Raw genomic sequence first — 15472 nt, forward strand, 5'->3', positions numbered from 1 at the left:
GGGCAGCAGCCCACCCACTCTCGCCCGCCAGCAACGTCCCCGGGCGGTCCCGCCGAGCCCGGGGAGCGCGGCCCGCGGCTGCCGCGCCCGCAGGTCCCTCCCCACCGCGGGGGGCGCTCGGGCTTCTCTCCGCTGCGGCCGCAGTCGGGGCCGCGTCGGGTCACGCCTTGGCAGAGGGACAGAAGCGTGGGTCCTCGGTCTCCGTGACGCAGCGCCTGTCCCCACCCACGAAGCCTATCTCGCATGTTTTCAAATTAAAAAAAAAATGTCTTCCGCGTCTCCTGAGCTCCTCTCACTTGTGGGGGTCCGAGCGAGGAAAAAAGTCACCAGAGAAAAAAGTGGTGCCGAGCCGTCCGAATGAGGCTGGCTCCCCGGCGGCCGGCGGGTGTGCAGTGGCACCAACTCTGCCCCAGACACCCTCCTGGGAGCACCGTAACGCGGGCAAGGCCTTCGACGCCCTCACACCTGGGTCCCAGCCGCCGGAGCGCTGATTTTTCCCGCAAGGCTTAGGAGGCGGAAGCCTCCCCGGCCATTGGCTGGGAGATGGACCGGGAGGACTCGGTAAAGCTTCTAATTGGCTGCCTAATTCTCTTCAGGTGCGATCTCCAGGAGCCACACCTGCCTCTCCTGGATCCTATTGGCTGACGGGGTGGGCCGGCTTTGGAGTACATCCGGGTAATTGGACATCAGCGGGCCGCCGCACGTCGCTCACGGCAGGCGGGCGGAAGGATTGGTTGCAGCGGGGACGATCAGGCCGAGAGCGGGGCGCTGATTGGTGCAGGCGGGCTGCGGGGGTGGGAAGTCGTGACTGAAGCCCCGCCAGCCGGGCTCTAGCCGCGGTGCGTGTGGGAGGAGGCGGTGGCCAGGGTGAGGCGCGAGGCTGAGCGCTCGAGAGCCGACTTGGAGGAGCGGTAAAGGCGGGGCTCGAGAGCGGGAGTGTTGGGAGATGCCGGACTGTGAACAGCTCTGGCAACTGGAAGGCAGGAATGTGGGGTCGAGGGAAGGGGGGCGTCCCCGCGTCCCGGGCCAGAGGGGGTGTGAGGCCCCGGGGCGAGTGTCAGCCCCGGGCTGTGGGGCGCTGCTTGGCGGCAGCTCTGCCTCGGGGACCTGGGGTCGGCTCCAGGAGACCTCTCGGGTCCCGCGGACTCGGGCGAGGGTGTGCATGGTCGAGCCGGGTCTCGGCGGGACTGGTTCCCCCACCTGTTTCGGAAGTTCTCTCTAACGAGATGACCACTCTTAATTGACCGAATCATGCGCCGGGCTTTGGGTTGGTTTCCCCAGTATCCCTCTCTGTTTCTTAACGGAGAGCCCTTGTGGGTTTGACCGACTCGGCTTCAGGAACACGTCCCTGGAGACACGAGCTGACAGCACGGTGAACGCACTCATTTGCAATCTCCGAAGAGGGGTTGGTGAGATTTGGCTTTGGGTTCAAATAGAAGTCGACCGACCAAGTTTATCGTGGTCGTGGATATTCATTGTCTTCTGACACAGACTCCGCCACCGAATCAATATTCCCTACTTCCAACACGATCAAATGGCAGGTGTGCCATCCAGAACCTGGTGGCCAGCTCCTTGGCTCTCCCCTCTGCCTTTCCATAAATCAGTGGCTAGGTCTCGAGTGTTCTACTTACTAAAACTCTCTCGGCTGAGGAAAGCCATGCCTGTAAGCCCAGCAACTTGGGAGTCTCAGGTAGGAGGACTACAAGTTCCAGGCCAGCCTGGGCAACTTAGGAAGACCTGTCTCAAATTTTTAAAAGGTTGGGGGAAGCAGTTCAGTAGTAGAGCATTTGACAAGCATGCATGAAACTTTGGGTTCAATTCCAGTATCACAAAAAAAATTATCCACTACTATCTCTTCTCTCTCCATCATTGACACCTGGAGTAGTCTGGTCTCCCTGAACCTACTTTTGCTGCTTTCAGTTCATTCTTACAACAGACGTAGCCATTAATCAAAAATTACAAGCAAGGTGTATGTTATGAAGGGATGTTTGGGATTCTATGAAAGTTCCTATCAACGAAGCCCAACCTAGAATAGGTGGTCATGATTGAGGGAGTTTGGCTGCTGAGCCAGCCAAATATCAGATATCCTTGGTCTTGATTTTGGTAGTTTCAGAACTGAAAAACTATAGTGCTTCTGGCTTCCATACAGAGGTAGGAGTATAATTAGCCTTCAAAACAAAATTATTTCCCTCAACCTTGTATTGTGTAGAAATGACTAATCAGCGTTGTAACCTCAGTAAAATCCTTTTACATCCCTGAGCCTCAGTTGCCCCAGTTATAACATCATTAATGAAGAAAATAGTCTCTGCGGTCCCCCAGTTCTGAAATTCTGATTTCTGTGCCCCATAAGCATGAATTATGGCCAGAAAGGTGGTGTTAAAGGCGGAGAGCATTCAAGAGCACAGGGGTAGGTTTATTTTTGGTTTTCCAAAACCTTTTAACACCTTCATACTCCTGTCAAGACCTCTGCCAGACAAGAAGCTCCATGGAAGCAGCTCTTGACTGTTGTGTCCCCCAAGCCAAGCTCATATTGGATACTCGGTTTTTGTTGGTTTAAATAAATTGGCAGAGGATAAATGACTTCTACTTTAAATGATTTTCAACTGTGTCCCATCTAAGACAAACCTTTTAGCTCCTCCCTGCTGTTGCATTGGCCAATAATTTATTTATTTTTTTTACACTGTCTAGTAGATGTTTATCTCCTACTAAAGTGTGACTATCTCAGAGCAGGAATTCTTATTCATCCTCTATCCCTAACATGTTCAACTAGCAGTATAAAACCAAGGCACATTAATAACGAAGACAAGCTTTGCACTTTGGAGACCATATGAATAAATATATGAAGTAACTAGGAGAGGGGGAAAAAAAGTAAAATCGTTCCTAGAGATAAAGAATAGATTATTTCTGATTTGTGGATGCCAACCCACAACAAGGGAAGGTGGGGAGAGGAAGACTTGAAGTCCATTGGGTTAGACAAAGAGGAATAGGAAAACAGGAGAATTAATTGGTCAAAACTTTCCTATCCTTGTATTTGTATACACAACCAGGGTAACTCCACATCATGTATGACCACAAGAGTGGGAATCTAAATAGAATAGTTATACTCTATGTGTGTATATTCTGCTAAAATACATCCTACTATCATGTATAACTAAGAATTTTAAAAAGAAAAGATTATTTCTTAGTATAGGAAAGTATACTTTGAAAGTTATGTATTCAAAAATTAAGCAGAAAAAGATGGGCGTGGTAGCACACACCTGTAATCCCAGTGGTTTGGGAGATTGAGGCAGGAGGATCATAAGTTCAAAGCCAGCCTCAGCAACTTAGTGAGACCCTTTCTCAAAATAAAAAATGGTCTGGGCTGGGGATGTGGCTCAGTGGTTGAACCCCTGGGGTTCAATCCCTGCTACCCAAAACAAAACCTTATGAAACCAAATTTATTTCCTTTCCTCTGGTGTATACAGAGGTGTTTACTTGGTATCATGCAACCTTTCAGGCTATTTAATAAAAGAGGGAGAAACTAATTTTTATTCAGTGATTTGGGGAAAGTACCTCATAAATGAAAACAGCCCACTTTAAACTCAACCTTTCTATCCTTTCCCTAAAAAAGCAGAGTGAAAGGATCAGTATTCCCTCAGGTTGATGCTCCAGTCTCTAAAAGTGATTTGCTAAACCTATAGAGCAACTAATTGTCTCAAAGAGACAAGATACTTGATAAAAATTTTTTCACCAAGACAATAAAAGAAGGTTTTGATTTTTTTTTTTTTTCCTTCAGGCTATGAGTCTAGGCAAGAGGGTAGATTAAATTAAAACTACTGCCTAGAAAATTAATGGCAAACTTCTGATACCTCTGAAGAATTTCATTCTGTTCTAGTTGGTAAAGCAGCCTGACTTAGATGCAGTTGGGGTGGGGCAAGTTCTGGGGCTTGAGCTCTGAGCTTTGTGCATGCTAACCAGGAGCTCTACCATTGAGCTACATCCCCAACACACCAGATGCAAATTCTGGTGGTCTGTTTGAGTGGTAATGAGAAAACCACCTCTGATCTCCTTACCTGGATTTGTTCCTAGAAGTGATCTTTTCATGCTGGGTCTCCTTCCCTCTTGGCTCCTCCTCACAGGCTTTCAGGGAATGCACTTTTAGAACTAGTTTTATTCCAGAGTCCTGAATTAGAGATTTTTAGGACAAAAATACTAGTTTTTAGGACAAAACTAGTATTTTTTAAAGTGAAAGAGATTTTTATTTGTTATTTGGGTTGAATTTTTGTATCTGGAGGCAAATTATGGCATAAATTTCATTTACTTTTTAAATTTTTTTATTTTTATTTTTATTGTATTGAGGATTGAACTGAGCACCTTACCACTGAGCTACATCCCCATCCCCCCCTTTTTTTTGATAGAATTTTTTTAATATTTATTTTTTAATTTTTGGTGGACACAACATCTTTGTTTGTATGTGGTGCTGAGGACCGAACCTGGGCCGCATGCATGCCAGGCCAGCGCGCTACCACTTGAGCCACATCCCCAGCCCCCCTCCCCCTTTTTTTAAATTTTGAAACAAAGTCTTGCTAACGTTCCAAGGCTGGCTTTGAACTTGTGATCTTCCTGCCTCAGCCTCCCAAGTCACTGGGATTATAAACCTGCATCACTGTGCCCTACTAATCATGTGTTTTGCTTTGTTTTTTCTTTAGTTGTAGATGAACACAGAGACTTTATTTTTTCTGAGGTGCTGAGGATCTAACTCATGCTAGGCAAGCGCTTTATCACTGAGCCACAATCCCAGCCCAATCATCAGGTTTTTTTGTTTTTTTAAAGCAAGTTCTTTAAAAGCCATGTGTATTTTGTTCTGCTATATTGTAATATCTGGAAACAAGTACTGTCTTTCGGTTTTGGTTTATTTATTTATTTTTTAAGACATTTGCAATATTTTCTATCAGTGGTTTTTTTTTTTTATTTTGAATTGAATTTAATCAAAGAATAAAACACCAGGTATTTTTACCCTAGTAGGAAAAGGAAGGTCAGGGAGGGACTTCTGAAGTCACTTTAAAAGATTTTTTTCATAAACAAATAATAACCCAGACTCTGGGAGTGAGGTTAGGTAACCTCTTCAAGCACATGTACACCTCTGAAAAATAGGGTTAATATTTCCTGCCTTACAGGGTTGCATAAATATTGATTAAAATAATATAAAGTGTTACTATGTGCTAAGCACTGAGGAATGAAACAAAATAATTCCTATTCTTAAGGTATTTATATTCTAAGGGGGGAACAACAAACACCTTACACTGTTGTTTTGACTTTGACTCAGAAAATGAGAAATAACATTTGACTTTCTTCAGAGGTTATATTGAGAATAAACTGAATGGACAATGGCAAATTCAAGAACATAATTAAGGAGTTGTGGTAATCTAAGCCAAAGATAATGGTGTTTTAGAACAGGATCATAAAAATAGAGAGGTATAAAGTGTTCAGATTCTGGATAATTTGTAGAGTATGTAGCATAGAAACGTTGCTAACAGACTGAATGTGCAATTAGGATGACTGATTTTTTGCCTACGGAATTTAACAGTGGATTTGCTGTTTATTGAAATGGCAAAGACTACCTGAAGGAAGTGAATCAGGAGCTCAGGGCTATACCTATTCAGTTTGAGATGCCTACTAGATATCAAAAGGAGATGTCATTAATAGGCAGTTGGATATACAAACCCTGGGTCATAGGAGAAAAGTCCTAACTAGATCATGAATTTGGGAATTGGCAGCATATAGATGGGATTTAAAGCCAGACCATGAATGAGACTTGATGAGACCACTCAGGAAGTAAAACAGAACAGAGAACAAAGGACAGACCCATGGGATATCTAGTGTTTGGAAGTTACAAGGAATGAGAAGGAACCAGCAACTGAAACAAATCAGTCAAAAAGGGAGAGGCTGGGTGTGGTGGTACATGCCTATAATCCCATCGATTTGGGAGCCTGAGGCAGGAGGATCAAAAGTTCAAAATAGCCTCAGCAATTTAGTGAAGTCCTAAGCAATTTAGCAAGACCCTGTCTCAAAGTAAAAAATAAAAAGGACTGGGGATGTGACTCAGTGGTTGATACCCTTGGGTTCAATCCCTGTATAAAATAAAGAAAGAGGAAAATAAAGGCAGGAGGATGTGCTGCTGGGGAGGCCAGGCAAAGGTATTTTAGAGAAGAGGATATCACAGGCTATGCCAGATACTGTGGCAAAGTCAGGTAAGTTGAGAACTAAGAATTGATCTTTGGATTTAGAAATGCAAAATCAATGGTGACCTTGACAAGTAGGTAGAATAGATGAAGAAAATTTGAGGACTGAAGTTTTGGCATTCTAGAGTCTTCATGTGAAAGTAAGCAGGGAAATGGGATGTAGTTGGAGAAATAAGCAGAATAAAGATAGATTTTCTTTAAGAAGAGAGGATGTTTGTCTGATGGAAAAATCCAATAGAGGGAAGGACATTAACAACAAAGGAAGAAGACCTGGTGTAGCAACAAGAATATGACAGAATTCAGCTATAGGAATAAGACAATTCATCCATGGTCACAGGTGAAGGTGGAGGGCTAGGGATGAAGCTCAGTTGGTAGAGTGCTTGCCTTGCCTTGCATGCACAAGGCCCTGGGTTCAATCCCCCACACCACACACATACACACACAAAAATAAAATAAAAGCAAGCGAAGGTGGAGACAGGTAAATGTAGGGAAGCTTGTGGATATTTTCTCTGAAGGCTCTGCTTTCTCAGATAGGGAGCAAAAACATCATTTGAAAGAATGGAGGAGATGCTAGAGGTTTGAGAAGAGAAGGTGCAAAATCATTGGGAGAACTTAAATGTATGTAACAATAAGGAATTATAGCAAGGGAAATGTTAAGATTTGCTTGACAGCAAAACGAATAAACAGTGTCAGATTTATAGCAATAAGGCCAGTAAGTCTCAATGAGATTTGATGTGCTTCTAAATCAGGCCAGTGCTATGTTGCTGGAAACACTAGCATACAGGTAGTATTGAAAGCTGCAGGTGTGGATGAAATTGCCCAAAGAACAGAGTGCCATTAGCAATGGATAGAAGGCATAGGAAGAGAAATCCCCAGACTCTGAAGGATCTGACAGGGAAAACAGGAGGAGAAACCAAGAGAAAGAGGACATAGAAACCAAAGAAAGATTTTTGGCTGCTTTCCTCCTGCTGCAGTAGGGTAAGACAAGGCTGCATACATGTTCTCTAGGTTGATGACCTGGGAAATTAGGTCTGGTGAAGGAGTAGAGCAGAACTCCCTTTCACTGTTTTTTTGAGGATTAAATAAAAACCGGAAGCAGAGATGGTAAACCAAGTCTATATTTACAAGATTGTACTGAGTCTGGAATGGCACTCCTTGTAGAGATAACATCTTCTGTAAAAGGCCCAGGACATAGATAAGGAGTTTTAAATAGTTTGATATGAAATTTAAGTATTTTTAAAAAATATTTGATCATCTGGCTTCTAAAACTAATTAATATGATTTTCTCCTTGGGGGGAAAAAAGTGAAACAGTTGTATATATCCCCCTTTGCTAACTTTTTAAAAAATATTTTTTAATTATGAATGGCCCTTTATTTTATTTATTTATATGTGGTGCTGAGAATCACACATGCTAGGCAAGCGCTCTACCACTGAACCACAACCCTGGCCCCTCTTCACTAACTTTTTTAATACCTTGAGATCTTTTTCATGAAATAGATTTTGAGATTTCTGAAGCTCTTGAAATGGGAAATTAGTAAAATTGTTTTCAATAACAATGTGTTCTCATGCCCCTATGCCAGCCATCCTAGCAAACTGATGAAAGCTTTTTCCTTGGTTTGCTTGTTTCAGGATGTAAGTCAGAGTATAGCAGAAAATGTCCACTGAACGGACTTCTTGGACAAGCATGTCCACTATTCAGAAAATAGCCCTGGGCCTTGGGATTCCAGCCAGTGCAACAGTTGCCTATATCCTATACCGCAGATACAGGGAAAGCAGAGGTATGTGAACCCCACAATTGTGCCTGTGAAAATACTCCAACCATGTTCCTGCCTTGTTAAGTTGAAATGAAACTATCTCCTTGCCATACCATGTATTATTTTGTAAGATATAATTGACTTTCTGTGAGGAGTTTGAAAATATTTGATTTCTTTTTTTCTATGTTCTTACTGTGAAGCTAGTCTGTGAAATAACTTATAACTCCATTGATCCTTTTACAAAATCAATGTGACATGAGGGTTTTTAAAAATATTTCTATGTTCCTTTTAATTAGTTATTAGAAGAAGGAAGATTTCTCATATGCTGGACCTAGAGAAATAACTAATGTACAAATAAGTCGGGAGAAGTTTTGAGTCTTAGATGGCTTAGACAACTTCTGGCCTTCATTGTTCTCCAGGAATGTTGTCTTAGAAGTAGTTTGCCCAAAATCTAGAATACCTTTTCATAGACTGCTTTTCCCTTGGTGACATCCCCATGTTAGCATTTCCTGGTGTTAGCCTGGTATCCAAGAGAAAGGGCCATGTGTGCTGGGGGTGGGGGTGGGGTTGCTGGGGGTTGAACTCGGCCTCACGAATACTAAGCATGTACTCTACCACTGAACAACACCCTAAGCCCCATCTCTGTTCTTTTAGGAACTTCTAATTCTCACTCAAATGCTGTTTCTGTTAGTCATTATGGTTGACATTCACAGTTTTACCTCTTGATCAATGTATCTGACAACCAGATTGAGAAGGGATGGTGGTAGTTTCTTGTATTTAAATCTGATCTAATGAGCCATGATCTGTGCAGAAGAGCGGCTGACATTTGTTGGGGAGGACGACATCGAGATAGAGATGCGAGTTCCCCAAGAGGCTGTGAAGCTCATCATTGGTCGGCAAGGAGCCAATATTAAACAGGCAAGTGTTTGAGCAGGCAAACAGCTTTCCCAGATATTGTGTCTATTTATTGACTTCTCATTCCTTCCTCTCACCCTATATCACAAATCGAACACTTACTTTCTGTAAGAAAGTAAAGCTCTGGATAAATTACAGAAAAATTTTAACTATGCTATTTTCCTTCCTAGAGAATAGATGATTTAGCTTGAAATAGAAGTTTTTAATTGGATAATTCTCAGCTTGGTATAGGTTGAACCAGTCTTTTCTGTTATGGAATTAATGAACTCGATCATTAATTGGCAGTAAATGTAGAATTGCCTGGTTTTTCTTATCATCCTCCATTGTTCAGTTAAAATGTCAAAAAAACAAAATATTTAATTCTCTAATCAAGATAAATCATAGAAATGGTTTTGAATTAACTGCTATTTGTAATTACCTTGGTCATTAATCTCCTTCCTTAAGAGAAGTAAATGAAGACTGATTATAGCATTTCTGAATAACTGATGGTTTTATCAACTCCATCTACCTCCAGGGTTTGTTTAGAATGTCATTAGCTGGGCCCCACTGGGGGCTCTTCCAGAATACACTGCCATGTCTCCTTTCCTTTGCAGCTGCGGAAACAGACAGGTGCACGGATTGATGTGGACACAGAGGATGTAGGCGATGAGCGAGTGCTGCTTATCAGTGGTTTTCCTGTTCAGGTGTGCAAGGCCAAAGCAGCAATCCACCAGATCCTGACAGAGAATACCCCAGTGTCTGAACAGCTCTCAGTCCCCCAGAGATCTGTGGGCAGAATCATAGGTACCACTGGACAGCTTCCTGTGCTGTTTCCTTTATTCTTTACTTTTGCCTTTCTTTTACATCTTCCCAAGGATTCTCCTGGCCTACTCCCCCTTCACCTTACTGTGGGGGTGGGGGAGGAATGGAAATTAAATCCAGAGCTTTACTTTCTTACAGAAACAAAACCCATTACTTTAAGAAGTGATATGATCAGAATATGTCTATAGGTTCCAGAACATTCTGGTAAATGCAGTCATCTCTTGTTAAAACCTGTAGTTATCACGTTATCCCAAGTCATTCCGAACCCTGCTGTATCTGGCACCTTTTATGCTTCCCCTGGATCATTCCTTAATGCTGCTGTTTGAGAAAGAAGTTCTTGCCCTCATTTCAGGGTTCTTATACCATGTAGTGTGTATCTTAGGAGATGGAAATGTAAAGTTTGTATAGCCTTGCTGAGTAGCCAAAAAATGAAAATGACATGAAGTTAGCCTACCCAAAGTATGGAGTTTAAGTAAAATGGGTAAACCAGAGTCCTGTATACTCTTTCCTACAGTAATGTCTTGAATAGCTCATGATTGCTGTGCAACGCCTTGCATTCTGTTCAGTTTGGAAATGAGAATTGACTCCCTTCTGATAGTATGTATAAAATGTTGATTTCTCTAATAGTTAAGGTCAGACACATTTTTGTGTATTGTTCAATGTAGGGAGAGGCGGCGAGACAATTCGTTCTATCTGTAAGGCTTCTGGAGCCAAAATTACCTGTGACAAAGAATCAGAGGGCACATTACTATTATCGAGACTTATAAAAATCTCAGGAACACAGAAGGAAGTGGCAGCAGCCAAGGCAAGTAGTTGACAGACTTGGATCATTCCTAAGAGTGTGAAGAACCCATTATAAACTCCTTTCTGGATCAACATCTGGCTGCATAGATACTATCTCTTCTTTTATTTTCCACAGCATTTGATACTGGAAAAAGTTTCAGAAGATGAAGAACTTCGGAAGAGAATTGCCAATTCTGCAGAAACCAGAGTCCCACGCAAGCAGCCAATCAGTGTGAGAAGAGAGGAAGTGACAGAGCCAGGTGGAGCTGGAGAACCAACTTTATGGAAAAACAGCAGTTCTAGCATGGGGCAAGCTGCACCCCTGGCAGCTTCTCCCTGCAAAGGAAGTGGTGACATGGCTATTGTAGGCCCAAAAAATGGTTCCAAGGAGAAACCTAACGGTGACAGCTTTCAGAAGTCTGGAGACCAGACCAGTCCTGAGATGTCCATGTTTGAAAGTATGTAACAAAGAGGGAACATATGAAGGATGGGAATACTGGCTTAACTGACCCAAAATAGGAAGCAATTTTTTAAAAAAATCTATTTTTGTGACTGTATTTATAAGTATATCATCATAGATTAATGTACTATTTTACTTAATACTAAACATTAATAATATTTTTTCTGAATATGAGCCAGCTGATGAAGGCAAATGAGATAGGAATATACTAACACAGCAAACTAGTCTGTGAACAGTACATCAAATAATTGAATTTACATTATAGTCTTTCACCAGATATACTTTTTAAATGAGTAAGTCCTCAACCTGATTTTTCTTTTTATTGCATGTCTCATTGATGGTTCTAAAAACCATCACTCTTCAAGAAGAAAAAGGCTATGAGCTTTCTCTTCTATGCAAAGGTGCTGACATGGGCAGGAAAGACGAGGATCCTCAAGAGGCTCCTTGGAGGGCTTGGGGATGTGGCTCAAGCGGTAGCGTGCCCGCCTGGCATGTGTGTGGCCCGATCCTCAGCACCACATACAAAGAAAGATGTTGAGTCTGCCAAAAACTAAAAAAATAAAAATATATATATAAAAAAATTCCCTCCCTCCCCCCCCTTAAAAAAAAAAGGCTCCTTGGAGCTGGATGTGGTGGGGTACACCTGTAATCCCAGTGACTCAGGAGGCTGAGGCAGGAGGATTGCAAGTCGAAAGCCAGCCTCAGCAATTTAGCAAGGCCTTAAGCAACTCAGCGAGATCCCATCTCTAAATAACATACAAAAAAGGGCTAGGAATGTGACTTGGTGGTTAAGCACCCCCGAGTTCAATCCCCAGGACCCCTCCCCCCAAAAAAAGAGGCTCCTTGACTTGTTCAAGGCCACAATGATAATCCAGAATGGGATCTGGAACTAGCAGAATAGCTGTCCATGTACCTGATCCTCCTGCAGATAGAAGAGTTACCTCTGTTATAATTGGTGACTGATTTGAATACATGACAAAGAATGTAAACTTATTTACTTACATAGAAAGTTACAGAAAACAGCTAAGTATTTAAGACATTCTCGGATGAGTCATCCACCGTTCCTCCAACCATTTTTAAAATGGTTAACAGCCTTTTGGTATTGGTATATCTCATTCTCCTGATACATTCCCTTCTTTGAACCAGAGATGATTCTGATATATTCACAGTCCTTATCACTGTGTTTAGTCCCCAGTCCCGACTTCAGTTTTCATGCTGATGAGTACCTGGAAGTCTACGTCTCTGCTTCCGAACATCCTAACCACTTCTGGATCCAAATTATTGGCTCCCGCAGCCTGCAACTAGATAAGCTTGTGAGTGAGATGACCCAGCACTATGAGAATAGTCTGGTAAGTTTCCATAGGAACAGGACAGTACTGGGGCATGACTTTTTCATTGTCTCATAGTCTCTTTCTCTGGGGCAACATTGTTCTTTCTGGTATTCCGTTTATTATCTACCACTTTTTAACTCTCCCTCCTGCTAACTCTTCATCCCCATATGTAGCCTGAAGACTTGACTGTGCATGTAGGAGATATTGTAGCAGCACCTTTATCTACAAATGGTTCCTGGTATCGAGCCAGGATCCTTGGCACCTTGGAGAATGGGAACTTGGACCTCTACTTTGTTGACTTTGGAGATAATGGAGATTGCCCACTGAAGGACCTCAGGGCTCTCAGGTCAGTGTGGAGGCCAGGGTGGAGTCAGCTATGGTCATCGAGTGGTGAGTTGTTGGCACTCATCACCGGGGCAGTTCAGAAGGGAACCTGTTTATAGAGAACAAGTGAGTAACTTCTGGCTCTAGATTAGTTGGTTTTGTGTAAAAGCAAGGAATATGAGGTGTCCCTTCTAGCCTTTGCATTCTAAGTTGGATTTATTTCATTTTAGGAGTGACTTCCTAAGCCTTCCATTTCAAGCAATAGAATGTAGTCTGGCCCGGATTGCCCCCTCAGGTAAATCAGTCATGCCACCTATTGACCTTGCCTTCAAGTTGAATAACATTCATATAGAACACAGGAGGTGCCTTTTCCCTACTAACTCAAGGAAACAACAGCCAGAAACTTGCTCAGCTATCAGACCTGAACTCCCCAGAGAACATAAATGCCTTCCTGGATAGAGAGGGGTGGTTCCAACTTCCTTCCAGGGTATAATCCCCACCCTGATAGCACTGACCCCTCCCGAGGCACCCCTATTTAAAATTTCCTACCAGGTGAACAGTGGGAAGAGGAAGCTTTGGATGAGTTTGACAGACTGACCCACTGTGCTGATTGGAAACCCCTGGTGGCCAAAATCTCTAGCTATGTCCAGACTGGGATCTCAACTTGGCCAAAGATCTATTTATATGACACAAGCAATGGGAAGGTAAGACTGGAATTCATGTAATATTTACATTTTCTTGTGGGTTTTCATAACATCATTTATTCTTTCTTTCCCAGAAACCCTTACTTGATATTACTCATACTTTGTTAGATCTTATTCACCATCCCATCAAAAGAAGATCTAAAGTATCAATCCCAGCTCTTCTGTCCTGTTTCCTCAGATTTGCCCTTTCTTACAGAAAGGTCATTATTCTTTTTCACTTTTTCTCTTAGAAACTTGATATTGGGCTAGAATTAGTTCGTAAAGGATATGCAGTTGAGCTTCCTGAAGATGTGGAAGAAAACAGAGCTGTCCCTGACATGTTAAAGGATGGGGTAAGTAAGCCATTGTAGTCATTTAGGGTGCTCTGCTGGAAAAACATTCTAGTTATGACATTTTGTAAAATTTCAGTGAACTGAAGCTTGTGCTGCCCCTGGGAACCTTTAGATTACTTCATTTTCCAAACTACTTGGAAAATGTTAATCAAAGGAGGCATTGTATTCCTCTTAGAAGCCAAACTCAACCAGATTCTATGAACAAAATGGTAAGATAGTCTCTCCTTTCCCACCCACCAAGATGTTCTTCCTTTTTCTCTTGTTTTCATGTCCTCAGGCCACAGAAACAGATGCCTCTCTTGCCAGCATGCTCACTGAATCCAAAAAAAGCCCTGGAGAGATGGCACATACCCTGTCCTGCCTCAGCTTATCAGGTACAAACAGCATTGCCCACCTAAAGCACCTTTGGCTCTCCAGACTAGTGAGGTTAAATTAAAGCTAGGTTCTTAGGTCATTGAGCACCAAGAACCCATTTTTCTCCTGGGCCTGGAGTACCTATTAGAGTAGCGCAAGGTCTAACTTTCTCATTTCTGCTCATTAGAAGCTGCCTCTATGTCTGGTGATGATAACCTTGAAGATGACTACTTACTCTGAAGTCTGGGCTTCCAGTGGCTCAGCCATCTGCTTTGCTGTGTGAGTGGAGCTATCATCTATCTATAGCAACAGGGAAGTAATGAGGTGACAGTAGGGGCCTTGCTTTATTCCCGCTTCTTATGCCCTACCTTTAAATATTTCTCCTCAGTTGCTTTCCCGCAGCTCAATTTGCTCTCAGGTTGAGCCCTTTCAAGCTTTTTGTCTGTGTGTTTGTGTCTTTGGCAGGATTTGGCACATGATTTGGTGCCTAGAGAGAAGAGTCTAAGAGATCCATACAGTCCTTTATTACACAGTGTGGCTTGCTGTGGACCAGATCCATTTTCTCCTTCCATTGAATTACCAGAAATAGTGTGGAGGAGAGGAAGACATCACCCACCTCACCTCCTTCTCCATCCCTCCCCTATCTTTCAGTGTTTGGATGTTGTGTCCTCTGCCAGTCGTAATGCACATCACTGCTAGACTGTGTTCTTTTTCAGCTGGGAAACAGCCAGAGTTTGGTCATTAGAAATGATTCTGCAGACTTATGACTCGCCTCAAAAGGTGACTGGTTAAGGGAAGTGTTTGAACAGGGAACTCGAAGACTGTAGTTGAAATCAGGAGGCAAAGGCAAAAATCAGCCTAAATGTATTAAAAAATCTTCAGGAGGTGGGAAGAGAATACCACCTCTCAGACTCAATTGATGTGTTATTTCTTTGTGAACTTTAGTTAAAATACAAGTAGAAAAGGAGAAATGTGACTCAGGAAATACTCTAAATTGCTAGTATAGTACTTGTATGTGTATATACACACCTTGAGAGAGAACACACATGTATAGTTCTGTTTAAATCATTTGGAGGAAGTCTTTGCTTAATAAAGTTCTCAAAAAAATTAAATGCTCATTAAATCACAAAGTGGAAGCAGACCTGTAGGTAAAATATATTCTGAGTCTAAATCTGGTGACAAGGGGACCATCTATGAAAAAAATGTTCTTTTTTCTGCTAGACTGTGTTCTTTTTCAGCCTGGGAAACACCCTTCCATATATAATTCATATTCTTTCCCTAATGTTACTTCAGAACTAACCAATCATTCATTAAAAACCAGACCAATTTAGGTTTAGGCTATATAAATAAGAATCCCTCCTAAACTATTGGAACTAGAATCCTGGATTCCAAGAATAAGTCTCCATTATAAACTTAAGACTTTAGGTATCCTTTTTCCTCATTAGCACATATCCGTTTCTGATGGTACTATGAGGTTTCAGTGAGAACCGTG

General features: G+C 42.4%; 1 protein-coding gene across 1 annotated transcript; it reads left to right on the forward strand.

Moving 5' to 3' along the window:
• The first annotated feature begins 779 nt into the window (after positions 1 to 779).
• Tdrkh (tudor and KH domain containing) lies at positions 780 to 14896 on the forward strand. The gene is made up of 14 exons (XM_005331235.5): positions 780 to 911; positions 7852 to 8000; positions 8788 to 8894; positions 9485 to 9674; positions 10358 to 10497; positions 10612 to 10933; positions 12124 to 12284; positions 12440 to 12612; positions 12821 to 12885; positions 13143 to 13294; positions 13525 to 13626; positions 13904 to 14000; positions 14168 to 14259; positions 14446 to 14896. Exons 2-13 carry the CDS (start codon positions 7877 to 7879, stop codon positions 14218 to 14220), a joined length of 1686 nt encoding a protein of 561 aa, XP_005331292.1. The 5' UTR covers positions 780 to 911; positions 7852 to 7876; the 3' UTR covers positions 14221 to 14259; positions 14446 to 14896.
• Positions 14897 to 15472: the final 576 nt, after the last annotated feature.

This window comes from Ictidomys tridecemlineatus, chromosome 11 (genome assembly GCF_052094955.1).
Source record: "Ictidomys tridecemlineatus isolate mIctTri1 chromosome 11, mIctTri1.hap1, whole genome shotgun sequence".
NCBI lineage: Eukaryota > Metazoa > Chordata > Mammalia > Rodentia > Sciuridae > Ictidomys > Ictidomys tridecemlineatus.

Excerpts from the sequence above, each read along its gene's own strand:
- Tdrkh (XM_005331235.5), top strand. The coding sequence starts at position 7,877 with ATGTCCACTGAACGGACTTCTTGGACAAGCATGTCCACTATTCAGAAA. Across the intron at positions 10,498-10,611 it reads AGGAAGTGGCAGCAGCCAAG|CATTTGATACTGGAAAAAGT; the intron begins GCAAGTAGTTGA and ends TATTTTCCACAG. Across the intron at positions 12,613-12,820 it reads AAGGACCTCAGGGCTCTCAG|GAGTGACTTCCTAAGCCTTC; the intron begins GTCAGTGTGGAG and ends ATTTCATTTTAG.